Source organism: Sphaerodactylus townsendi, linkage group LG11 (assembly GCF_021028975.2).
Source record: "Sphaerodactylus townsendi isolate TG3544 linkage group LG11, MPM_Stown_v2.3, whole genome shotgun sequence".
NCBI lineage: Eukaryota > Metazoa > Chordata > Lepidosauria > Squamata > Sphaerodactylidae > Sphaerodactylus > Sphaerodactylus townsendi.
The window spans coordinates 46,778,888-46,805,726 of NC_059435.1; the positions used below are offsets into that span (position 1 = coordinate 46,778,888).

The 26,839-nt window shown below is 41.4% G+C and overlaps 1 protein-coding gene across 3 annotated transcripts in view; it reads left to right on the top strand.

The window, feature by feature from the left end:
- The window catches only part of VWDE (von Willebrand factor D and EGF domains), a 42,326-nt gene extending 16,800 nt beyond the window's left edge, over positions 1 to 25,526 (top strand). The window contains exons 9-23 of one of the 3 annotated variants that reach the window (XM_048510395.1): positions 2,454 to 2,527; positions 3,256 to 3,529; positions 4,576 to 4,784; positions 5,677 to 6,668; positions 7,095 to 7,231; positions 11,633 to 11,788; positions 13,073 to 13,177; positions 14,515 to 14,629; positions 15,470 to 15,720; positions 15,838 to 16,057; positions 16,566 to 16,703; positions 19,365 to 19,493; positions 21,672 to 22,358; positions 24,840 to 24,935; positions 25,066 to 25,526. In XM_048510395.1, the coding sequence (XP_048366352.1) occupies positions 2,454 to 2,527; positions 3,256 to 3,529; positions 4,576 to 4,784; positions 5,677 to 6,668; positions 7,095 to 7,231; positions 11,633 to 11,788; positions 13,073 to 13,177; positions 14,515 to 14,629; positions 15,470 to 15,720; positions 15,838 to 16,057; positions 16,566 to 16,703; positions 19,365 to 19,493; positions 21,672 to 22,358; positions 24,840 to 24,935; positions 25,066 to 25,169 (3,687 nt within the window). In that variant the 3' untranslated portion in view covers positions 25,170 to 25,526. Of the gene's footprint in view, positions 1 to 2,453; positions 2,528 to 3,255; positions 3,530 to 4,575; positions 4,785 to 5,676; positions 6,669 to 7,094; positions 7,232 to 11,632; positions 11,789 to 13,072; positions 13,178 to 14,514; positions 14,630 to 15,469; positions 15,721 to 15,837; positions 16,058 to 16,565; positions 16,704 to 19,364; positions 19,511 to 21,671; positions 22,359 to 24,839; positions 24,936 to 25,065 lie in introns of those variants that run through there. The other 2 variants (XM_048510396.1, XR_007245719.1) reach the window with 2 other exon arrangements.
- Positions 25,527 to 26,839: the final 1,313 nt, after the last annotated feature.

The following is a 26,839-nucleotide window of genomic DNA, read 5'->3' on the forward strand; positions in this document are numbered from 1 at the left end:
ATGATGGAGGGAGCTGACACCGCAGCCCTCGCGGCTCTCCAGCATTGTTTGGGGGCCGTGGCTTGTTGGTTGAAACAGAGCTGGCTGAACCTAAATCCAGCAAGAGCCGGAGATCCTCTGGCTGGAGACCGGAAGGTTAGGAGATTTTCAGCCACCGGTGTGGGAGAGGGCTGTATTGGCACCAACCCCCCCTCTGTCCGCGACCTGGGGGTCCATCTGGATTTGTCTCTTTTCGATGGAGACCCAGGTGGTATATAACCCGAGTCGCGTTCACCACCATCTACGTCAGGCCCGGCGATGGTCCCCATCCTTTCCCAAGCTGACCTGTGGCCACTGTGGTCCATTACAGCGGTCACCTCCAGGTTGAACTATTGCAACTAAGCTCTACGCGGGCCTTCCCTTCGCGTCTGATTCGGAGATTAAAAATGGTCCAGAATGCAGCGGCGCGTATGCTCACAGAGGGGTACCATGGGAGAACATATTACCCCTGTGCTCCGCCCGGCTTGCACTGGTTACCCGGTCGAATTCCGAATCATTTTCAAGGTGTTAGTGTTAACCTTTAAGGCCTTCTGTGACCTGGGACCTCCGTACCTGCGGGACCGTCTTACCCCATATGTCCCAAATGAGCCTCTGCGTTCAGCAGAGAGCCAACTTACTGGTGATCCCTAGCTAGCCCCTCGATGATACGACTGGCCTCCACCCGGGCCAGAGCCTTTACAGCTCTGGCCCCTGCCTGGTGGAGGCAGCTCTTCCATCAGCTGTCCGGGCCCTGCGGGATCTTGCTTGCTACGAGTTCCGCCAGGGCCTGTAAAGACTGAGCTGTTCCACCCGGGCCTTTAGGGGAGACCAGCCGTTGATAAAGAGATTTATCCTCCTCTTCTCCCTCCATTATGACATCATGGAGATCCTGCCACCCCTTCCAATTGGGGTTTATGGGAATTAGGAGAGGGCGCCATCCTGAGTTAATTAATGCTGCATTTTAAATAGGGAAGGGTTTATTTTTATTCTTATTAGAGCTGTTTTAATCTATATTTATTGTATTTAAAATGTTGTTGTGCTCTATCCATGTTGTACACCGCCCTGAGCCCTTCGGGGGAGGGCGGTTTATAAACCCAAATAATAAATAAACAAATAAATAAATAAAATGGCACCACATGCCTGAGGGAGACTCTGGAACATAGTATCATGTAGTTTGGCCCTTAGATGTAACCCATAAAGTTTCAAGTCTCATCTCATACACACATACTTCAGGGCATAATTAGAAAACTGAGTGTATCAAAAAGAGTAAAATTGAACTCTTAAATATAAAGTCTAGTTAATGTGTACGTGGAGGGGGAAATCATTCCAAGCTGACAAATGTTTCCAGTATAAATATTAAATAGTTCTTGTAATACAAAACCAAAACATCCAGGAAAGTCTGATAAAGAAGACTTGCCAATTATCGCCATAGTTGCAATCCTTGTAAAAATAAATTTCGTTCTTTAGAGTATTTCATTGTAATTGACATTAGTGACTTTATATTTGCTGAAGTCAAGTCAAACTTCTCAAAAGTCTCTATTTCTTAAGTTTTTCTTTTAACAGATGAAATGAGATCCAAACATGTGAACCTTTAATATGTCCTAATTCTGGAATTAACTTCTTCAGATTATTGTGTATTTTAACCAAGAGATTTGAAGGGCACTTATGACCAGTATCTGAACTTGATACATTGCAGAGTCCAGAGACTGAGAGACCCTATATGGTGCAATGGTTAAGAGTGTTGGACTAGTATCTGGGAGATCCAGGTTCGATTCTCCACTCATGCCAGAGAAGCTCGCTGGGTGACCTTGGGGTAGTCACACTATCTCAGCCTAACCTACCTCACAGGCTTTTTTTTTTAGTATAAAATGGAGGAGAGGAGATGATGTAAGCTGCTTTGGGTCCCCCTTGGAAAGAAAAATGGGGTGCATACGAATTAAATAAAATAATTAAAAAACACAGATTTTGCTCTAGCTTTCGCATCACTTTGTTCCAAGAGAAAGGCAATTCAGCTCTTAATGTTAATTTCCTCAGTCCCTTCAGGTGCCTTGTATATTATAATTAACATATTTTTGCAGCTACTATTCTCTACAGTATGCTCAGAAATTTTAATGATGGCCTCCTTTTAACTTGAATTCTTTGATCTAAGTTCATCTGTTTTCTATTAAAGCATTCTGATTCTTTTACATTTTGGCAATCATGTCATTTATATCTGTTTTAGATTCAAGTTTGATTCAAGTTTGATATAGTCTTCTGATTCTCGTATTAAAAACTTCTGATTATTTGGTAATCTTTAAGGTCACTTTAATCATGTTTAATAACTAAATTACATATTTAAGCTATTTATGTCAAAATCAGTGAGTGTTTGAGTATCAGCACGTCTAATCAAGCAGTTAACTGCAATCATAATGTTCAATCTGCATTCTTTTCCGAAGGTTACCGTGAAGGATTTGCCCACTGCATATTGCTACTCTTTTACCGACCCACATATCATTACATTTGATGGCAGGTAATTAACAGGATTCCCTGCTGTTTGTTTGTTTGTTTGTTTTAAAAAAACCAACAGCCATCACTATTAAGAACAACTCTTCATTTGTTTTCATCTGTTTCTCTAATTAAATTGCAATATGGGAGGAAAACACTTTCCCCTCTAGTGCTTGCTTCAGTTTAATAATGCTTGTTCTATTTCTAGGGAAAAACTGTTCTCTTTCACTGTGTGGCAATGAAATGTAGCCAGTGAAAATTACATATTTGATTGCTAAGTAGATCCTACATGTTAGTATTCCAAGCGTTTTTCAGAATAGCAGTTGCAGGAACCAATGGCATGGGAGAGTTGTTCCTCCACACCCTGATTCTGCTGTCCCTGTAGGTTTCTGGTTCTCATCTGGAAAACAGGATGTTTGACTAGATGGAGCAGGACTGTTTTTATGTCCTTCAGAGTTGGCGTTCAGAAGCATATATTTTCTATGAAGAATATTTATATTCTTGTGTATCTTTAGTAATTAATGTCATGTGAAAGAAATTGAGATCCCTTTTTGCTTTGGTGTTTCAGTGTGAAACTCAAATGGTACAGGGCTTTTGTAAGTTGCTGCTGTGTGGATCTTGTTACACCTGTGTTAACACCTTGATTTCATCAACCCATGCTGATGATGTTAAAACAAAGGTATTCACAAATGCCAGATTGATCTTAAAATGTTTTTTTGTTAAACTCACACTCTCTTTTATTTTTGTCTCTAGAGCCTATGACAATTTTAAAACAGGAACTTTTGTACTATACAGAAGTAACTCCCGTGATTTTGAAGTCCACGTGCGTCAGTGGGACTGTGGGAGCCTTTATTACCCGGCATCATGCAATTGTGGCTTTGTTGCCAGAGAAGGAGCTGATATAATAGCATTTGACATGTGCCGTGGCCAGCTTCATGACTCGCACCCTCATTTATCTGTAAAGAGCAGAGACTCTGCAGACAGCTATGTCAGGATCACTGAATCTTACCAAGGAAGGAAAGTCACAGTATGTTATCGATTTTGTGTGAGCTCTGGTCCTCTTCTATTCAGAAAAGGTTGTATTAGCAGACTACACGCATTCTATATCTTAACTCTTTCTTACTTTCTATAACAAAGCAGAAAAGTCTTCCCTTTCTTAAAAACATTAAAACAATTTTAGAGTTTGAAACATACTTCAATGTAGATTATTTAAAACAGGAAGGGCAGGACAAGAAGCAGATTGGAATATTAAGAAGTGACTATACCAGTTCTGTTTTTAATTAATGGAAACATTGGTGCAATCTGTACTTTCCTCCATTTCCTGTGATTGATTTCCTTACTGAGCATTCCATTTTTGTTCCATGTGGAAGTTGTACCTCCTCTAAGAGGTACCAGATATTTCCATTTGTTTGTAGGAATGGACCTTAATGTTGCTTTTGTCCCACCATTGCTCTTTCATAATTAGTGCCATTTTGTAAAAGCTAATTTTGTAACTGTCTGCCTGCCCACATTGTGTACTTTGCTGACTTCAGCCATGGGCAAACCCTGATCTTGCAGTCCTGGAAGCATAACCACTTATAGGCATATTTGAATCCTTCCCATAAAAAAGCATTGTTTATTTGTGGCATCTACATCCTGTCTTTTATAGTCCCAAACTGCCAAAATAATTGAATTTTGGACATGATGGAAAAATTAGCCCTAATTCAACCACAGCTCTAACAATAATTTTGCATATCTCTCTATATAATAGCTAATTTGTATAGGGTAAAAAAAATCAATGTTCTGATATTTTTGACACCACTTACCCTAGTTTCCCTGATACCTCTCCCTTAAACCCTTAAACCCCCAAACCCCCAAGCAGTCTGCAGAAAATGGAATAGGTGATCAGGGTGGATATACTGTCTAACAGAACCTTTTGAAGATCTAAATAAAATGGCAATGGGTTAGGTAGAATAGAGTGGATGTAGGATGACACAATTCTAGTTCTTCCCTTCTACAGAACAGTCCAGAAACAAATACTTTGTTTCCCTCCCAAAAGTATTTTTTAAATTTTGCCATGCAATTTGTTTGTAGATCTCATTTTCTTCCGGAGCTTTCATTCGAGCTGATGTGAGCGAATGGGGAATGAGTCTGACACTCCGAGCCTCCAGTTCAGACTATAAACACACGTTGGGACTTTGTGGAACATTTGATGGCAATTCAGAGAATGACTATCATGATGTGGATGGAACTAAACTTATAGGAGGAGCTGATGCTTATCTGACATTTATTGACAAATGGAGGTAGCGACCTTACCAATCCCATCAAAGTCTTCATTTTTTAAAATCCTATTGGAAAGGGTCAGTTTAATGCAACGGGCTCCTTTTAAAACCACAAAACAACATGCATATATTCTGTGGTTGAGACAGGAGTCCCCAATGTTTTTATTTTGCCTCAGAAATAAGATTGCAGTTTTTTACATATTTCAGCGTGGTGCATATTTGTATATTTTAAATGTGGAAGAAAACATCTCTATAATCAACAAAAAAATAAGTTGTAACCTTAGGAAGTGTGATGAGGGAAAGCTTGTGTGTCTGAAGAGCTGGAGTTGGCCTGTGGAGAGAGTCCTGGGTTTGGATGATGTTTTGAGTCAGGCTCTCACTCAGTCTTATTTATCTCACAGAACCCAGTGCAGTATAAAAATTAAACCATCAGAGTAAGGCCTGGAGGATCTGGATTGAAATTAAATATTGACGTGAAGTTCTATGGGTGACCTTGGGTCAGTCACATACTTTGTCTAACCTTTGTCAAACAAAATGAGGAAGGGAGTACCAGATATACTGCCTTGAGCTCCTTGGAGGAAGGGTGAGGTACAAATATGTTAGATGAATGGATAGACAAGCTTTTAAAATCGGCAAATAACACCATGTATGCCACTCTAAGCTCATTAAAGGAAATGTAAACATAATGCACCTGCCAGAGTTTTCTTTGGATCCCCCCCCCCCCCACACACACACACCCTACCCCAAGTAGCAGTTTCCTAGAGGGGACAATCACCATTCAATTCTAAAAGCGTTGTTAAAATAGGGAAGTGTTACAAAACTCCAATTGTGTGAAAAGTTCTCTCCTTCCCCTGTGTGTAAGTGAATTTCTTCTTTGGATACCACCAACCCGATTTCTCTGCTGTTTTGACAGAATTGCCCCAGGAGAGAGCCTTTTTGACAAAACACCATCTCCTTTAACTTCAGCCAAGAAAACACTTTTCTGCAGTTGCAGTGCAGATGGTGGGGGAACAGATGAGCCAGTGAACAAACTGAAGTCTTTTTCAGAAGCAGGATTTGCTTTGTCTTGTAAAAGAACTGAGCAACATGCTTGGCTTCCATCTTTGATCCCAGGACTGGATGTTACAGCTGAGTATATTAGCTCTGTTGATCCTGTCAGGGGCTTAAGTAAGCGGGCCTCAGTGCTTGAAGAGGATTCTTCTCTTTTCTCCAGAGAGGTACAGTTGCTTAATCAAACAGTGCTTCTGACAGCATCCCCGAAGTACGGATCCACCTTTCCAAACTTGAAGAATGGCATTAGAACAGATAAAAAAGATATTCGGTTCTCCATGGCCTACAACTACACTAACATGTATCAACAGCGGCACAGAAGGCTACCAGTCAGGAACCGCCAGAAGCGGCAACATGATTATGAGTACTATCCTGTATTTCCATCCCAGAGTCTGAGCCAAGCAGATCTGGATGGATTTAGTTATTTCTTTCCAGAAGATCACACAGCTGACACATACCAAGAACCCCTGTCTTCATGGCCCACGCCTTCTGGCCTCACTGAATCTGATGCGTTGGGTCTGTGCCAGGAGATGGTCGCTAATTCTAGCCTAGGCAGAGCCTGCCAAACTCTCCTTGGCTATTACATAGAGAATGTCGTCAGCATGTGTGTCAAGGATTTGCAACTGAAGGACGATCTGAACTGGGCAAAGGCAGCTTTGGCCCTCTTGGAAAACGAATGTGAAAAGAGAGTTTGGGAAGAGATGAATTACAGCCCAAAGGAAAATGAAGGGTTCATTGAGGACTTGCTCTTAGCATTGAAATGTCCCAACCTCTGCAGCAACAAAGGTTATTGTGTCGAGTGGGGCTGTGCGTGCTTTGAGGGCTTCACCTCATACGACTGTAGTATGTTGTCTGGTGAGTTGTCTGCTGCAGTTATTAGCATTTTCTCTGCTGATGTTTCTGGCCACAGTGGGCCTTCTCATTACCTAGTATTTCCATTGTAAGGAGTTTCGTTATCTAGAGGAATAATTAAAACAAGATTATAACACTAGCAGCCCTAAATGCTGCAGCTCATTCTGCCGGGTCAGCATTCAAGTACCTTGTCCATTCCGCATTCTCCAGCGTGCATCAGACCACAGTTTTCGATGGCAGCCCTAAAAAGGTTTCTCACACGTAGAAAGCTGGATGTCAAAAAGAAGGCTTAGCCCATTCCCTGACGTGTCAATTTTGCATTTATTTTGTCTGATTGCGTTATAGTCTGTATTATATTATTCATGCTATTTGCATGAATGGTCCACTGGTCAGTTCCGTGTATTTGACTCTCTGATTTTAATTTCAAAGATCAGGTGCCAGAAATTATAGAGTTAGATAACGAAGGATTGTGTGATATCCGGCAATATGACTGCACAACTGTAAGAGCATTTGGCCATGGATTTCGAGAGTCTCCTGGGCTGAGGTGTGAAATTAACAAATTGCAGGTGAGTTACTATAATAAAGGTAACACTGAATCTGTTATGACAGGAAAGGTCAATTTTGCTTGTATCTCTGAAATTCTTTCTTGTACCTCTGAAATCCATGCTAGGTCCATTGGGGTTACTTCACATGTAATGCTAAACAGTGGTCTGACTCTGTAGGAATGAACCTTCTGTTCATATATTCCCACATCCCCTGCTCCCCTTATGCACTGCATTTCAATTAGTACCCAGCATAAACCATAGCTTCAAACCATGGTTTACAATTCTGGATTGGAGTGGTACTGTTACTCCCATGGCAGGGTTCACATTAGTTAAAACAGGCACATGGAAACCAAAATTCTCTATAACTATTTTAAAGAAATACAATAACCACTACATCACAAGGCTGTATAAAGAATGATCAGTCTCTTTAACAATTATTCTGTCCGGGTACCAGTCTTCTGACTAAGGAAAAATCAGATTTATTTACTCCAGGTCTTGGTGAAAACCTTCTGTCCCAGCCAGTGGGAGCTCAATGTTGACTGTTAAGAACTTTATTTAAAATCAGTTTAGTTTTTTAATAGATTAAATAAACAAAAATCATAATTATGCAGAAACACTAGAATATGTAAATGAGATTATAAATAAAAAAGTATACCTCTCATCCCTTCTCCTACCTAGTCGCCTTCAAAGATAAAATGCAGTTTCTTAACAAGATTTTTCAGGAAAGAAAAGATAGTATTACTGCAACCCAGATTTCAGAGATTCAGAAGTTGCAGGGTATGGCCACCTTATATAGAAGCTATTATCTTGGCCAACACATGACTTTATTAAACCTTCTAATCTGTACTCTCTAAATGCATTATTTTTTAAAATTATTTATTTTATTTATGTTCTGCCTTTCTATCTTGCCCTTTGGTCCAATGGGGACATTTTGCACTCCACCATTTTATCCTGACAACAACCCTGTGAGATAGGTGAGATTGAGATTGTCTGGCCTTGTAACCCAGCAAGCTTCCATGGAAGATTGGGGATTTGAACCTGAGTTTCCCGTTGAAAGTCCAGTCTTTCAACTAGTACACCACACTGACACCTCTAAGAATCCCAAATAATAATTACTGAAAACTCTGTTCCATTTGGTTTTGGATTTACTCTGGTCATAAAGCAAATGATCTATAAGTTATCCTTCAGGCTGAAAATTATGAGATGGCTACAACTGTGAAATATTTGCAGATTTACAAAAGAATCTCAAAGCAAACGCTCAGGCCTACTGTGTCTAAATAGTGATTTAAATCTAAATAGTGATTTAAAGTTAAATCTGAATAGTGATTTAAAGTTAAAAGCTGCAAGTGTACACTACAGTTTGCTGGTTCAGTTTAAGAGCAAGTGACAGTTTGAACTAACTAGTAAGTAACAAATTGAATTAGAGTATTCTGTGTTGGAATGAAGGGATGGGGGAATACATGAGCTCACACCTGAAGGACCAAGTTGTAGTTCATGTGAACTGAATATAAATGGTATTATGTCTCTTCAGGCCATTAGCTGTAACAGCAGGACTGAAAATACTGGAGTCCAGTTGTGATTTGCTGCTTGATTTGTCTCTTAGCATGGCACAGATTGCCCAGTTAGGCTGATCATTTCCATGTAGCAGATGTTGAACTGATCCACATTTTTTCAACTTGTCAGATGTATTCTTCATAATGTGAGGGACCCCAGATTTACCTGGCCCTGGTTTGCAGGTCCCGGTGGGGGGACGATAGAAGAGGCAATATGGCTGGCTAACCTGGGGGTGCAGCTGACTTACGGCTGGAGAGGCCAGCACATAGGCATGCTTTTTTCCTAGGCTCCCCAGTCTTTGACCTTCTTGTCCCCTGCTTTAGGCTAACCAGAGCCCCTCGGGGATGGGGCGGTCTAGAAGCCCAAAGTATAAATAAATAAATAAAGTTTCCCTGTTCAGACAATAACTCACTTGATGGGTTCAAGGATTTTATTGAAGACATGAGAAAGACAGGAGAAGACAGTTCTGGCAAAAAGGTGCCAAAGCAGTTGATAATATGTTTCAGCGAATCCCCACCTCCACATGTGAACCAAGACAGTTAGGAAGATCCATCTCATCCTGAAGGCCCATCCCAGCCGCCAAGCTCCAAGGCCAGGGAAACAGATAAAGCAGCACCTGCAAATGCTGAAGGTCTCCCCAGCAATTCCCCCCCCCTCCCAGCAGTGGCATCCTGACACTAGGCAGGGCCTGACCAGGAGATTTCACTGGGATGGCCTTCCCTCTAACTGTGCCAAGGCTCTATCAGCTGCTGTACCAATAAAGTTGTGGTCATTTTCATTCCAGCAGGTTGTTGGTGTCATTCCATATCTGGGTGCTGTTGGGGGAGGGGGTTCTTTGCCATCTCTTTTCCTGGTCGTCCCCCCCCCCCCCCCCCGCCCCTGCTTTGTAGCACTGGGCCTGCAAGAATAGATCATCACCAGTTTGTTATCAAGAGTAATATTTACAGGAGGGTTTTTGCTGAGGGAAAAAAAAATTACTTAAGCTGGAATTTCTCCAAGACACTTGATTACTTCAGCAGTATTGGAAATCCTGAACTAATCAAGCTGTCCTCTGACTTTGAGCAAGTGATGTAACTTGACATGTTTATCACCTGTGTAAAATAAATTTCATTTGCACATATTCACTAGAATTTTTTTTTGTAAATGTTTTTCCTTGGCTGCTTCTAGCAGATGCTAAGGTTATTTTAGTGGATTACATTACAGGCTATGGATTTTCTGGGAGTGCAACATGGATCCTCTCATCTGCAAGTCAGTGTGAAATGAGAAAGTCAACAGCACATTTACACTCCATTAAGTTAAAAGCCCTCCCATCAAACTCCTAGTGAGACAATTATTGGGAATTCACTTATCACAGTTTGAAATGTCTTGCTCTTCACTCATCAGCAAGGGGGTTCTGTTTTGCTTTTCTTTAACACTCCCAGCAGCAGCAGCATTCTTGGTTCAAAACTTCTTAAAAAGAGGGAAAGAGAGAGAGAGAGAAAGGGGTTACAGTAGTCTTAAACCACACTTTTGTTGAGTACTTGACCAGTTGCTGGTGGTCACCAAGAAAACAGGCACCACTCTTACTTGTTTATGTACAGGAGTAGATTGGAAAGTTAAAACATCCCACGAGACAGCTGAGCCAAGAGGTCTCTGTTGTCATTATTGCTGTTGCCAAGCAGAGTGGCTGGGATTTATCCAAGACGCTTGATAAATGCAACAGTATTAAAAAATCCTGAACTAAGCAAGCTGAATCAAGTATGGGGTGCTGTGTGGTTTCCGGGCTGTATCGCCATGTTCTAGCAGCATTCTCTCCTGACGTTTCGCCTGCATCTGTGGCTGGCATCTTCAGAGAATCTGAATGTTTCAGATCCTCTGAAGATGCCAGCCACAGATGCAGGCGAAATGTCAGGAGAGAATGCTGCTAGAACACGGCCATACAGCCCGGAAACCACACAGCACCCCAGTGATTCCGGCTGTGAAAGCCTTCGACAATACAATGAATCAAGTATCATAATAAGAATTTAAAAATAATAATGATTATGATTTTTGTCATATATATGACTATCAGTTGAACCCCAACCAGATATGGCTGCCTTTGAACCCCAAACAGAGAAAGCTGGACTATAATTAATGTAACTAAATAAGCATTTGATTTTTTTTTCACTTTTGTGTTTAATTCAGACATTTTTTGCCATTCTCAGCTGTTTCTTGGAACTGGGCCCAAACATACATTAGAGCTATTGATATTAATTATACTGTTTCCAGTCTACTAGAAACCATGTTACTCTATTACTCCTTATGACTCTATTGTACTTATTCTTGTACAAGGTTGTTTTGTTCTGGGTCTCCGGATTCCTATTTGGCATGTTTAGCTGAAATTCTGGCCTGCAAAATCATCCTCCATGCTTTCTTAAAACCAGCAACATCCCCATTATGTTTGTGGCTATATCTATGACAAATTGTTTTACTTGAAATATCCCATGAACGTTCTGTCTACCTTTGTGTTGATAGGAAGCTTATCTAACAAGACTGGTGCAGTTGAAAGAGTAGAAGAATAGGCCTTGAATTTGTTTTTTCCTTTTTAACATCCAGCCTGATGAAGACTTCTAAAGAATACCAAAACATGTACACAGATTTTTGACAGTTTGCTTGGTCTTAAATAATATTTGGGCAGTGGGAGTGATTTTTCTTTGAACCATTATGACTACTGGAACTTCTCAACAGGGTATGGAAGCATAAAATGTAAAACAGTTCTCTTATGTATTCAAAAATGCTTTCCCATTCTGTTCACCAAAGCTTCAGGTTGAAATATCCATTTGAATATTATACTATGTACTCATATTGTTTGAAATATAATTAAATTGAGCTTTGTATCCTCACATTCAGTACAGTGATAACGAATGGGTGCTCGGAGTATCTGAATTTATCAGCGGAGTCTTCCATAATACTAGGACTGTTGATTGTCACTTGTCAGCTGAGGGACAGTATTTTGACACTATGGATCAGGTAGATGACAAGCCAGTTGCAAGGTGGCAAATCAAGGTAAGCTGTAAAGTTTATTTAAAACAGTAAAAAAGAGATTGTTTTAGTGTGATTTTAAAGAGATTACCCCTTTTTTCCTATTCCAAGGACTTGAACAACTCACCGTATATCTAAACAGTATTAAAAACATAACAATGTTTATTTCTTTTTATTTATGATTCAAACTTTAGGGTACTGTGAATGATTATACTTTTATAAATAACTTGCAAAACAATTTAAAAGTATTTAAATATGCAATATAAAACATAATTGTTGTTTTTGTAACAGATACTTTGAAACTTTATTGAAATAATCTATATTCTCTTGGAGTTAGTTGGGTATGTTTTGAAAGAATCCGTAGGCTAGGGGCCACTATAGAGAAGTCCCTACTCTGTACTGTTACACTCATTGCAGTAGAAGTGTATGTGGTTCAAGACCTTATTTGCAGATAATAATGAATGAGTAAATTCATATGGAGTTCCTTAGGGAAGAGCCAAGAGGACAGTAATAGAACATGTGCCTCGCATGTAAAAGGTCCAACTGGGTACTGGATTTCTGCATTACATAGGCCAGTGCTCTGACTCTATATATAGTCAGAGAAATATAAATATAAATTTAATAAACTAATATAAGGGTTTAGCCCCTCCATGGCACAGAGTGGGTAAACTATAGTACCATAGTCAAAGCTCTGCTCACAACCCAAGTTCAATAATGATGGATTTCATGGGAGCCGGTTCAAGGTTGCCTCAGCCTTCCAACGCTCTGTAGTTGGTAAAATTAGTATCTAGTTTGCTGGGGGGTAAAGTGTAGATGACTGGGGAAGGCAATGGCAAACCACCCCATAAACATAGTCTACTTAGTAATTGATGTGATGTGATGTGACATCACCCAGTGGGTCAGTAATGACCTGGTGCTTATCCAGGAGACTACCTTTAATACAAAGACAACAAGTGGGTTCTAAGGTACTCAGGGCCCAGCTGATAGTTTGCCAACATAGATAGATCTATCCTCCATAAATCTTTTTATCGATGACTACAAGTCATGGTGACTAAAGGAAACTTCTACATTTAGGGGCAGCAGATCTTTGAATAGCAGTTCTAGAAGGCAACATCATGGGAAGATTTTGGCCTCTGTGCCTGAGTGTTGGCCATCCAAACCAACTGGTTTGACTACTATGTAAAACAGTATCCTGGATTAGATGGACCACTAGTCTGTTTTAGTTCCTGTGTTTATATTCTTATTTGTACAATATCATTCAAATGCCCTATATTGCATGCTTATTCACATTGTTGTATGTCCAAACAGATTTCTAATGATGGGCTCACATACAGCAACCCTAAAATAGTAACTTTATTTGATGGCACTTGTCAATTATGCAGTTCCCAATTGGATGGATTATGCATTTTGAAGGCAAGTACTTACTTCTTTCCTGACTGTTTCCTCAAGAATATTTTGCTCCGCTATGGCTTCCTTACTGCAGCCTTGTTTTCAGGCGAATCCATTTGACACTATCCTCTATTTATCCTTTTTTCATGTCCTCCCCCCCCTCCCCCCGCCCTTTGTTGCAGTCTTATCCATACCTAATTTGATGTGATATTTTTGGAAAGTTAAATAATGTACTAGTTCACAGTTTTCCTTTTTAAGAGTAAGTCTCTAGTTCTTTTGATTGCAGAAATAGAAGGGGAAAGTGCACAACCTCATAGCCGAAAGGGCTGCCACTGCTTTATTTATTTATTGATTGGATTGGATTGGATTGGATTGGATTGGATTGGATTGGATTGGATTGGATTGGATTGGATTGGATTGGATTTGGTAGACCGCCCTACCCCCGAAGGGCTCAGGGCGGTGTACAAACTAGACAAACACTACAATGTAATTAAGAAGAAACAAATGGAATAATCCCAATTAAAACAATAAATAAAAACAGTAGCAGCAATAACCCATCCATAATTAACTAAACAGATGACATCCGGTATTATACCCCGGGAGGGGAAAGACAGATGTTCAAGTAAGCAGATGGCTCATAGGGCAACAGAGAGGGGCGGATTTCAGCGGCTAGCCTCCCCAAAAGCCCGGCTTTGCATTTGCAACCACAACAAAAGCTACGTGTGGAATCACCCCTTGTTTCCACTTGCTAGTCTTGTTGCTCCTTGTCTGGAACTGGAGTTCCCCCATGAGCTGAGCAATTAACAGGGGGCAGCATTCGATTGACTGTGAAGCTAGGCAATATTAGAGAGGTCTGTCACACATACTGAGACTGACTTTTTAAAAAAATCAAATGATTTTCTAAGTGAGGTAATGCTCTTCTGCTTGGAAATCTGACATCCTCACTAGAAGTCCAAAGTGTAATGTATTGATTTGAGTGATGGAGTACAGCATCCTCCCAGGTGCTCAGCACACCATCCTGTTGCTTTCTGCATGAGCCAAAAACTGGAAACACACAGAAATTTTACAGCATTATGGTGCAACAAAGACTTCACCTGCCTAATTGAGATGAATAGCATTTGCAGAAGAACATACTCCATGCTGTTACTCATATGAACAAAGGTTGTACAGAAGATGTTTTTGAAGTTTGGGTCTGTCACCAAATAAAACTGCATTTTGCATGAACCATGTATGTTTTGGATAGAAAAAACTAGAAAGACAAGCATGACACAAGAGTTTCATCACTTGTAAGTAAATACATATTAGTGTCTGCAGAAAAGCCTGCCAGTGACTTAATGAATAATGCTGTTGTTTCTGCAAAGGAGAAAACGTGCACCATAGATGGAGTTTGTTACGGTGAAGGTGACACAAACCCGCTGAGCCCTTGCTTACTCTGCAGACCTGAAATGTCGAAGTTAACTTGGTCAATTTCTGAAAGTAAGTGCCAGTTAGAAAGGTGACGCGAGTCCATTTTCCATTTTGCTCTTGTTTGCCTCGTAAATGAACTAAACAGCAAAAGGGAGACTGGCATCTCCAAAGAGTTAGAGACCTGAAGTGGGCAAACAGCCAGGAGCTGTAGCCCAAGTGTTACTCCACAAAGAATGGTCCCTGGGTATCAGAAGCTGTTCATATCCCTTATATACCTTTCAGAAACTCCCTTACATATCTTTAGGAAACATTTTATTTAGGATGTCATTTGAACAGTTCTTTTGCCTCCCCGCAGTTTTATATTATTGATTTTAACTTTTGGGTTTTGTGCATTGTAAGCTGACTTGAGTTCCTAGGTGGAAAGGTGGCGAATAAATTTTTAAAAAATAAATAAATAAAATATGTTTCACAATGTGTAGGACCACAAGGGCCAGTATCAATGCATCATGTATTAATTGAACCTCCCCCAGAGCATGTTCGCCAGTCAGCCCCCGGTGTTCAGTTTGATCCTGGCCTCAGAGAGGCTTAGACCAAGCTTTAAACTGCAGGTTACAATCCTATACTTTGAAGCTAGACCTGGGCAAACTGATGCTAGCATCAAACGGTCCACCTTGGGGCAAGCCGGCTGGCCTCACTCCTGAATTCTACAGGGAGATCAGGGGCCGAATAAGGCACCATTTTATAAAGCTTCACCTCTGAGTATAAATCCAAACTCTTCTTCTTCTCTTCTTAGATAATGGAAAGTACTTTGTTCAGGCACTTTGTTGGTGTTGGGTCCCTAATGTCTGAATTATTTTGTTTGTAGCCTTTTTTTCATATTTCTCAGCACATTACAAATCTTTGTTTCAGATAACCAACCTCCTGTAATTCACAATCTTCAAGGAAGGCTGCAAACATTTTATGGGGAGAACTTCATGTATCAGTTCATGGCCACAGACCCAGAGGGCTCTGCCATTGCCTTTTCACTAAATTCTGGGCCCCCAGGTGCCAGTCTTTCTCCTGCAGGACTCTTGATGTGGAAGGCACTATCAAATAGCACTCAGAAATTTACTTTTACTGTGACAGATGACTGCAATGCTGAAACCAGAGGAACAATAGAGGTAGTAACTGCTGCTGGGTAGATGCCCAGTCCTACAATGTTGCAATAAGTCCATTAATAATGGAATTTCTAACTCTTGAGTGAATAACCTGCTGTGTTTACTGGATGTGTTTTATAGGTCACCGTGAAACCATGTGACTGTTTAAGTGGTGGGTCTTGTGTGACAAATGTCAATTCCCCCCCTGGAAGTGGGAAATACATTTGTGTCTGCTTGCCAGGGTTTGAAGGTGACCTTTGTCAAGTGAACATTGATGACTGCGCGTCCAGTCCTTGTGGCCTCGGCAGATGTCTTGATGGAATCAATAGCTTCCGCTGCGAATGTCCACCTGGACTGCAGGGTGAATTATTCTACGTTCTGAATTTACGCGGCAATTGTCCAGTTTCGTGCATGATTTTAGGATTCAGTTACTGTGATATTTACCTAGGTAAAACAAATATTTTCTCAAAATTGCTTACCAGTCTTCATGTGTATCTGCCTGAGTCTTTTAAAACCACTGAGGAAGAGGGCAGAATTTTATGTATAGAGCTCCTAGCTTAAAGGAAGCCAGCATTCAAAAGTCAAAACATTTAATTGTACATATAATTGTACAGCACTAAACAAGAGCGGGAAGTATGTTTCTTGTAGTAGTTTGGTTTTTGTTTTGTTCTGGGTTGTTTTCCATGCCCACGGTTGTCATCGGCCAAAAAGCCCAGGGCTTCCTCTCCCTAAGACAATATCTGTAAATTGTTGGTACTACTTTAAGATACTTTAATGTGGTATTTTTCCTTGAGCTTTTTTGCATGAGGCTAAATCAGAAATTTGAAATGGTTCTCTCCGTTTTCCTAAATGTCTTTATTTCTGTTTAGGCAGGCATTGCCACGGAGATATTGATGAGTGCAAATCAAGGCCCTGCTTCCCTGGTGTAGCTTGCTTCAATACTGCTGACTCCTATTATTGTGGCCCATGCCCAGAAGGTCTTTTTGGAGATGGGAAAGAATGCCATGGTAAAAACTTAAAAGTCCCCCCTCCCCCGATAAGGCTGCAGTCATCTTACATTTAATTGAAAGTTTTGTTCTTTGGAAGCCAGCCAGGAACATACCACTGTTATGTCCAGCAGCTAGTTTCTCCAAAATAGCAGCATGCAACAAGAAAAGGGGAGAAGGTGTTGCATGGGAGAGGTGCTAACTGCTGTAGGACTTGGATGCCACTGTTGCTGTTTTTATATAACTGTTGTGTCACCTGCAGCTATCCAATGCAAAAGCAATCAGACGAAATGCTGTTGTCTCATGAGTTGCACACAGCTAACCATGAGTTGCACACAGACAAAATGACTTCATTTTAAAAAGACTGTTATCCTAATATAGTGTTTTGCTGATTTTCTGAATCAGAGCACCAGTTCCCTGCAAAAAACATACACTTATATTCCATTTATGAATTGCTGGGGAACAACACAAGGATTTTGGATCACACATGTGATGGGAGCATTAGTTCCTTCCAGTGTACACCTGCTCTTTCCTGTTAGCAACCAAAGCTGGGAGGGAGAGGCAGTTTTAGCCTCCTGCTGTTTTCACATCTACAAACCATCTTGTCAGCTACTGTTGGCTCCATTGTAAAAAACACATTATATACAAGGCTGCATGTAAGCTTCTCAGTGAAGCCAAAAGTGGCTTGAGGGGGTGGTTTGGAGATGCAAAAACAGCTGGGGAACTTGAAGCTGCTTTTCCCTTCCTGCTTTGGTCACAATCAGAAAAGAGCTGGAAGGCACAAAAACTTCCCTCACATGTATGATGCAAATTCCTTCTGTTGTCCCCCACAGACATGAGTGTTTTGTAACTTTTAGATAGAGTCTTGGCCCTGGCCCTGGCTAGCCTGGTCTGCTGATATCTCTAAGGCTAAGCAGTGTTTGCCCCAGTGAGTATTTTGATGGAAGACCACCAAGGAATTCCAGGGTTGCTAAGCAGAGGAAAACCACCTTTGTCAGTCTCTTGCCTTGAAAACCTCATCACGGATTGCCAAAGTCAGATGTGACCTTATGGTGAAAAAATTAAAAAGATGGGAGCCCTAGTGCCAACTCCTACCACCTGTGACTGATTGCATTTTCAGACTGTTGCCCTGCTGGTCTGCAGTAGATCTGATGACAGGAGCTTTGATTCTCAAAAGCTTATACCCTGAAAATCTTGCTTCTCTCTAAGGTGCTGTAAGACTTGAATCTAGCTGTTTAGTCCAGATAGAATCAGACTGAGCAATCTGTTGACTACTGCACTGAAACAGAAAGAGCAGTTGTACACTTCTGGAATAAAAAAATCTCTCTCTTTTTCAAAACCACTCCTGTTGTAATTCCTGGATTGACACTATTGTTGCTGTGTGGCATATTTCTGGGAACAAAATGAGGCTTTTGTGTTAGCTATCTATTGTCCCCAACAGTGATTAAGAGCACCTCCTTCTGCTTTGGTTAGTGATATATCCAGAGGTGGGATCCAGCAGGTTCTCGCAGGTTCCCAAGAGTAGGTTACTAATTATTTGTGTGTTCTGAGAGGGGGTTACTAATTGGTGATTTTGCCATGTGATTTTTGCCTTAGTTACGCCCCTCCTCTCAGCAGTAGCGTGCAGAACTTGAAGCAGTCTAGCAGGAGGTGCACCGGCATGCGTGGCAGCCTGCGCCTGCGTGCATTCGTTTCCCGCCCAAGGACCGGGGCAACCGCTGCATGCTTGCCAACGCCCCGCCCAGGAATGCCCCGCCCCCGGAATGCCTGGCCATGCCCCCATCGTGCCCCGCTCAGCCCCATTGGCGCTACTCCACAGTTTGAATCCCACCACCATGGGAACCTGTTACTAATATTTTTGGATCCCACCACTGGATATATCTTTGTTTCCTCTGTTGAAACAATCGAGGCCATTGCCTGAGGAACGGGGGAGAGAACTGGCTAGTGTCCATGAATGGAATCTCACAGTGCAATCCTGTGCTGACTTACAGCCTTCTATGGCCATTGACTCTGCTCAGCATTGCACTGAGCAGTTGAGAAGAAGGGGAAGATTCAGAAAGTGGGAGAAAAAATGCTGCAGCAAGACCGTCATGCGTAAGAAGGTTGTCAGGGATGAAATTATTTGAGAAGAACAGGGAAACATGTAAGTGAAGAAGTGCTGTGCACCGACAATGTCTGGAAATCCTATTGTCCAACCTTCTGCCTTGGAGCTGCTGCTGAAGAACCTTACTAAGGGAGAGAACTGATGTTTTCTAAATATTGGAAAATAGTTATTTGTCCATAATGATTTTCCCATAACAACATATTCCCTTTACAGTCTCCAGTTACAGTGTTTTTATTTCCTTGGCACACTGGCGGGAGCTGTAGGGTAGCCAGCTGGCCAGAAGAAAAATGCCCTGTTCCTTTAATAACCCCTTAATGGTATGTTTATTTATCAGATTGTGTTATTTATTTGTATGCCCTGAAAAGTTTCGACTGCCCATTTCCACACTTCAGACTTCTAGTAAAAGAACAGGAAATTTTTCTCCAGGGCAGCTGACCACCCCAGGTTGCTAGAGGACCTTTCCTGCCAGCTAGAAAGCCATATTGTTTATCTAGTTCCTAGAAGGTTCAGCACTGTGTCTTCTGGAAGGTGAAAGTCATTTGTTATTTGCTAACACTTTAAAAAAATTTATATCATAGTTGACATCAAATCGACAACTGAAGCTCCTCCTGATCCTTTGACTCCTGAAGATGTTTACAGCAAAGAAGGTGGCCGTATTGATCAAGAATACGCAGTCACTGGTACCCCTACTGATGAAAATGTCTCTGGCAAGTAAAGATCTCAGGTTTATATTATTCATATGACTTTCTTATGGAAGAGAGGGGAAATTTGGATCATAAGTGCCCTCGGTAAGGGAGGGCAGGGAATACATTACTTTTAGCAAAGCAATTATTAGGCATGTGCCCCCCTTTTTTGCTTGCCATGGGATGACCTTTCTTGGGGTTTATACATATTTCCAGAAAGCTTTAAAAAATTTAGGGTTTTCAACATTAGGGGAGAAACAGTTAATAAGTCAGATTATGCTCTTAATAAATAGATTCCGAAATGTATTTAGGGTTGCAGCAAACAGTTTGTTAAGATTAAATATTGTTTACCTCAGGGTGTTGTTTTTATCCTTGAGACTTTTTAAAATTTTACAGTATGAAATCATTGCTAATAATATTATATGTACTAGGCTGCTGAAGGCATTCTTTTCCCATTGTCCATGTCGTAGCTAAAAACATCAAGACTTCTTTGAAGTATAGTGTTTTGTGCTGTTACTACACAATGATCTATCCTGAATTTATCTGAGGTCATCTGGGCCAGATTGCTGACCTTCATCAGTTTCTTTCCACCATTTGTTTGTTGCTTAGGGACCAGAAAAAGAACTTAACTGTCTGTTACTAGAAACGCTGGTTGTCTAACTGCCCTATGAGGACAATTTCCCATGTTGTCACTTTAATGAATGGAGTGATATACAGGTGTCATCCCATTAACAAAACCAGTTAAAATGGGAAGCATCCTGCTGCATTTGCTAACAAGAAATAGGGAAGTCCAATGGCAAAAAATATAGTAGTTACGATGTTTGAGGTGCAGGACGGGTGATCAAACTGGGCATATTTGTGCAAAATCATAATGCTTATGGTGGTTTCATTTTGTCTAGCCTATTGCAGTTCTTTGCTCTTGGTGACTAAATGGGGAGGGGGGGCAACAGTAATAAAAGGAAAGGTGAAAGATCAAGTGCAGTTATTATTTAATAGGTTATTCTGAACATGTTTCATCTGCCTTCAGCAGGGAAATTCATTCAGTGGTTAACTGCTCATCTTTGGAGACAGAGATCTTCTGCATGCTATGTATTAAAAGGAGATGTAATTTCGTGTCTAACTTCTGACTAGATTCCCTGATGGAAGGCAACAGACATATACTGGGAATAACCTATAAAATAGTAATTGCATCTTATCAACCATGGTTCTTGCATTTTTCTCATTCTCATGTCACCACAGCTGCTTCAGTGTGTGTTTACACTGGTGTGCAATGCTGGCAGGTTCTTCTAGCGGCGAACAAATCAGATTCCCCAATGCCCATGTCATGTGCTGTCAGCTCTTGGGCCTGGGCCAAGCAGCTGGGATATGTCTCTCATGTGGTGCAAAATGTGCTCCAGTTTAATTTGCGATGTTACAAGGAATCCTTGGTTGCCTTTGCCAGACAGCATGCTTCTAAAACAGAGGCCCCAAAACAATGCCACAAGATAATGTAAGAGCAAACGGTGACGGAAAAACCTTGGTGCCAGATAAAGATAGCAAAGGGGCAAGGGACTTCAAGAAGCTTGTATGTCAACAAAGGCACTGTTTAACCTTTGCAGAGTTCACATGCTATTAAATTAACATGCACATTTTAAGTAAACTAAATAAGTCTAAAGATGACTATTAATTTTTTTAAAAGTCAGCTAAATGTGTGAGTTGAAAATACTGGAAATCTCAGAGAAGCGACCTAATCTTTGTCGCACAGGCGCAAAAGCCAAAATACTGGAAATCTGAATTGTTGGATTTGTTATTTATAAATGTATAAGCGACTGTTTTTCTTTTCAGCTTTTTCCTTAGATGATGTTGCAAACTGTTCCCTATAGAAGGCGAACACAGATGGCTTGCCTTGATCTGTATTTTCTTGTGGCTGAGAAGTCCTCATTCTTCTACTCCTTTCCAGGAAATAAAATAATTAAATTCTTTTATAATGATTTGACCCCACACAATTCCTTAGATTACTTGTCAAGAGAATGATGTTCATTAAGTAGCTCTGGGAGCTTTTGCTTAAAGAGTTAATCTGAAGCATATTTTTCTAGTAGTACATTCAACAAATTATGCCTGAATGATAAAAACAAAAAGCTGCTACTTCTACTAATTCAAGAGTATTCTTACAAACTTTAGATTTCATAATGCTGTTTTTCTGTCTTCTCTGCTGCTTGGCAGGTTTCCTGCAGCATTCCACGACGGCGGTTCCAAATACTGCAAATTTTCCTTCTAATCCTGCAGATGTTCCCCAAAGTTTTCCCACAGAAGTAGCCAAGAGCACTCCATCATCTTCGATAACTCAGACAATTACATCTTCAAAGTTGCTCGTTTCACAGGGAACAGCTTTTAGAAAGCCAGTTAGGAGTGAATTCCTTGATTATTCATTTGATGTCAGTACTTTAAAAATCCATTCCGGTAACACAGGCAAAGACTCTGTGATCAACCCTCTGCCTCACGTGTCATTTAGGAATAATGCAGTGTCTCCCGGGAGGACAACAAAGACACCAGCTCAGGTGGTGAGATCTTACTCTCCCTTAGGAGTCAGCATAATCCTGAGCAGCAAAGGGAATGTAATCAATGGGACATTAGTAACAAACAAGGAATCAGAAGGAAGAAGTGATGGCAAGCTTCAGGGTCAAATTGGCAAGCAGAGAGACAACCTTGTCCATTCCACCTATGAGACATTTGCTATGCCACGCAAAGTGTCCAGGATGGGTAAAAAGTTAGACACATCAGTCCCACAGTTACTCACCTGTGCAGATTTACCCTGTTTTCCTGGAGTTCCTTGTGAATCAAATGAAGAGGGAAGTTTCAGATGTGGTCGTTGCCCTTTCGGCTATTTCGGAGATGGTATTGTTTGTATAGGTATGGATGTTTACAATATGTGGCAAGGAAAAGCTACATGTTCATGCTTAATTTTTGTGATGCAGAAAAGGGCCCTTTTGAGATGTGTGTACGCTCCCAAAGAATGTTAATGCAGTCCTATTGTAGTAATCCTGAGCATCTGAGATTTTCATTTATTACCGGTATGAGCAAGCTACAGGGGAGCTCTAAGGCATCTCATTCTGACTATGGTTCTGAGAAGCTCATGAGTCCCACTGTACCAACAGAAAGCTGAAAGTAATACTACAGTCCTCCTGGGGCTATTGTATAAGTTGAAGAATGGATGGTACCTGGTACAAAAATCTTTCATCACTGCCCTGAATAACCACTTAACACAGGTGTTATTCTGTGAGAGCAAAACACACTGTTTTTGTGTGTTGTCGAAGTCTTTCATGGCTGGAATCAATTGGCTGTTGTAGGATTTCTGGGCTGTGAGGCCGTGGTCTGGTAGTTTTAGCTCCTAACGTTTTGCCTGAATCTATGGCTGTTTCCGCACGGCCACGCTGCGGGGGTGCGTCGGCGTAAATAACGCTAACGCACACACCCCCAGGACCGTTCGCACGGACAGTCCCGGTAGGGGCGGGCGACAGCTCTGGAGTTGCAGGGCAGGGAGGGCGTGTCCTCTGGCCTGGACGATGCGCCGGAAGGTCGGAGGGACAGTAAGGCGTTTGGGAAATGGGGGGGGGGGAATGGCGCCTTCCAGCTGCTGCCGTTTGCACAGCAGCAGTTGGAAGCCGCTGTTTCCGAAAAAACCTCAGGGAGCGAGGTTCAGAAACAGTTACTTTGCGCTGCTTGGGGGTTACAAGGCCACCGCTGCTGCGATGCACTGTATTCTGCCCGTGTGGAAACAGCCTATGACTGGTATCTTCAGAGACATGTCACAGTAAGGCCCATTCCATACAGGCCAATAAACACAGATAAAGGATTTGGGGGGGGGGGTGTCCCACTCCTAAAGCGAGTCTGCCCCGCGTTATTTTCCCCAAACTGGTTTTTTGAGAATCGCACTATCCACAAGTCTCTTTAAAATCCTGGGTTGCAGCCGCTTGTGACCGAACAGCTGGGTAGGAGGCCCTTTATTTGGCTGTGCTTTCCTTAAAAAAAAATTTCCCAGCTTACATCTGCGTATCCCCGCAGGTGCAAATGGTCGTATCATGGTATTTTGAGAGATCAGCATGGCTGTGGGGGTTCATTTGTGCATGCCTGCGTAGCTGTGCATCGGTGGGAGGTAAAGTTAAAAAATACACTCGTCTCCATGCGAAGGCACAACAGCAACCCGCGTTGTTTTCGTGGGCTCCAATTGCTGCCTCACGGATGCATACAAAAACAGGAAAGCGGGTTACTTTATCTAGACTTCAACCCGCTATACATTTGCTGTGCAGAAAGGGCCTAAGAGAAACACATCTTACCATGGTATGCCTCCAAAGATGACAGCCCCAGATGTGGGTGAAACGTAAGGAGCTACCAGACCACAGCCTGGAAAATCCACAACAGCCTGTTTTTGTGTGCTTTGGAAAACAACTGACTTCCTGGGAATCAATATTGTCACCGAAGCGTAGCATTTTAGGGCAGTTGCTACTCTGTGCAAAAACTCTTATGAGTTATGTTTGAATGAAGACAGGATTCATGGCAAGGCAGGAAAATGATAACACTCGCTGCAATTCTGTGAGCAAGATCAAAGAAACTATACAAGTAGCCTCCACAAAGGGCACTCCCTTGTTCAGAGCCTTTTGCCTGCTAGTCATATTCTGTGCTATTCCTGCTTCACTGTTTCCCACACATTGTGAAGTAGCGAGAAACGAAATGGTTTCTGTCTTCCATTGGTTCCCTAAACTAGTTGTTTCTGTGGGATACAGAAGTAGTCTCCGTGGGACATAGGATTTTAATAACAATTTCTAAAAATGGTTGATGTCTCTTGCTGATCCTGCCTGCCATGGATTATCGATCTGCTATTCTTTTTCTTATCCAGAGACTGAGAAATAATAATTATCCATTTGTGATCGTTTGGCCTTCTAGTAGCAACTCCCAGTGTTTCTTTGAATCCCATTTCCTCCACTCACCAATAAATATCTTTGATGTGCTGCTTCCTGCTGTCCCTATCTTCCAGGGATTATCCATTGTACTTCTGCATTATGTATTTCAAAACTTAACTGTAAATTATAAATGCAATAGCAGAATGCCTTTAAATATAAAAATATCTTCTGGCATGGTGGGACCCATGTTCTTTGGTAGAGGGCGTTGTGGACAATAAATGTAAAAGATTGAGATCCACTGCCCTAGAGAATGGTAGGATATTCTTGAATTTCACAAACTTTTTCAAATGTACAACTAATTTAAAATATGCCTGTGTGTCTGTAAAAAGGCAAGATTTTTAGCTAATTCTGTGCCATGTATACTGAAAATGAATACTTTACAGTAGATTTCAAATTGTCAACTGATTTTCCCTTTCTCCTTACTCTTATATAGCAATATGCAGGCACTCGTGTGGTAAAAACATGGAATGTGTGGCACCCAATACTTGCCGATGCAAATCTGGATACTCGGGACAGGGTTGCCAGGTTGGTAAGTATACATGCTCTGCCAGTGATAACCACCTGGAGGTTCATGTTTCTGAAAGTTCTTTGAACCATTCACTACATTATTAAAACTACCCTTTGTCCATATATCTAATATTGATGTCTGCTTTATACAGCTGTTTGTCAACCAGAATGTAAAAACCATGGGAAATGTATCAAGCCTAATACATGCGATTGTCTCCCAGGGTTCAGTGGTTCTATCTGTGATGAAGGTAACTAGACATCTTCTTTAACATTCACGGCTGACTCACAATGTGATTTCCTGAGAATATTGATACCCAATGAGTGTCAGTGATTTCCCAAAGCACACAAAAACAGTGTGAACAGAATTTTTATTTATTTATTTAGGAACATTTGTATCCAGCCCTTTTGTTAAATAAAATCAGCCCTCAGGGCAATTAACAGTATGAATCACATAAACACTAAGATCATAAATAAAAGAAAGGAGACTTCAGCAACACATACACAGCAAATAAAATGAGAGCCAGTGTGGTTTGTAGTTAGAGTGTCAGACAAGGATCTGGGAGACACTGTGTGCAGATCCCTGTTCTGCTGACTGATCTTGGGCAAGTCGCATCCTCTCAGCCTAGCCCCGTGGTGTCGAACCTTTGGTACTCCAGATGTTATGGACAACAATTCCCATCAGCCCCTGCCAGCATGGCCAATTGGCCATGCTGGCAGGGGCTGATGGGAATTGTAGTCCATAACATCTGGAGTGCCCTAGCCTATCTCACAAGGTTGTTAGAAGGACAAAATGGAGGAGAGGAGAAAACACTAATAGTGAAATAAAGTGCAAGAATCAGGCAGTATATTCAGATGCAAACTGTTATGGATTGTACAGAACAAAACAGATTTTAGGGGAACTGAAATGAGGGGCTACAGTGAGCTTCTTGACATAGGAAATTCCATGAACTGTGGGCCACCTCTGAAAATGCCCCATTTTGTATGCCAGTGAACTTTCTTGGTCTTTCACTGAGGGCACAGCAGAGTACAGCATCATATGATGATCTCAAAGCCCCCGTAAAGTTTGAATTAGACCTGAAAATCTAAAGAGCATTAGAGTCTAGGTGGTTACACACTGGGATTGGGATGTGGGGAAGCAGGAGAAGTACAGCTATAGTTTTTCTGAGCCAGAAACACATACAGTCAATTTCAGGCAAGGGTTGAATTCCAATTCTGAAACAGGAAGGGTTGCCATCCTGAGCAGTGTTGCATCCTCTGTGTCCATTGAAGAAAAAGAAAAGTTGTTTTTTATACTTTGCTTTTTCTCTACAATAAAGTCTCAAAGTAGCTTACAGTCACCTTCTGTCTTCCCCTCTCCACAACAGACACCTTGTGAGGTAGGTGGGGCTGAGAGAGTTCTAAGAGAACTGTGACTACCTGTCCCCCCACAGGCTTCATGTGGAGGAGTGGGGAATCAAACCTGGTTCTCCAAATTAGAGTCTGCCACTACAGCAAGAGGAAAGAAGTGGGAAATTCCCATTCTGCATGCTTCAGTCTTGTAAATTGTTGGATTTTATGAATGTTATCTGGGTGCAGTGTTCATAGCCTTCTTTCTCATTTCTCTTTCTCATTCCTCAGTGCATGCTTAATTTGGAATAGCACTTGAGGAGCCCTTTTACCATGAAACCACTTAGATATGATCAGAATGCTTGAACCCATAATGGTCTTCAATCCCATTGACTAAACTGGAAAACCATGGAGTGAATTGTTGATTTGTCACTGTTGATGTTATTAGAGCTGTGCCCATTTATATCCATATCCCTGTTTGACCAGGCCAAATTTGGATGGAATTTGGTTTTCTGTGCTTCCAACATTCAAAGAAGTAGCTGTCAAAGTTTATTTCAAAAGACGACTGTTTCAGACTCTTTGCAGTGAACAGAATCCTAT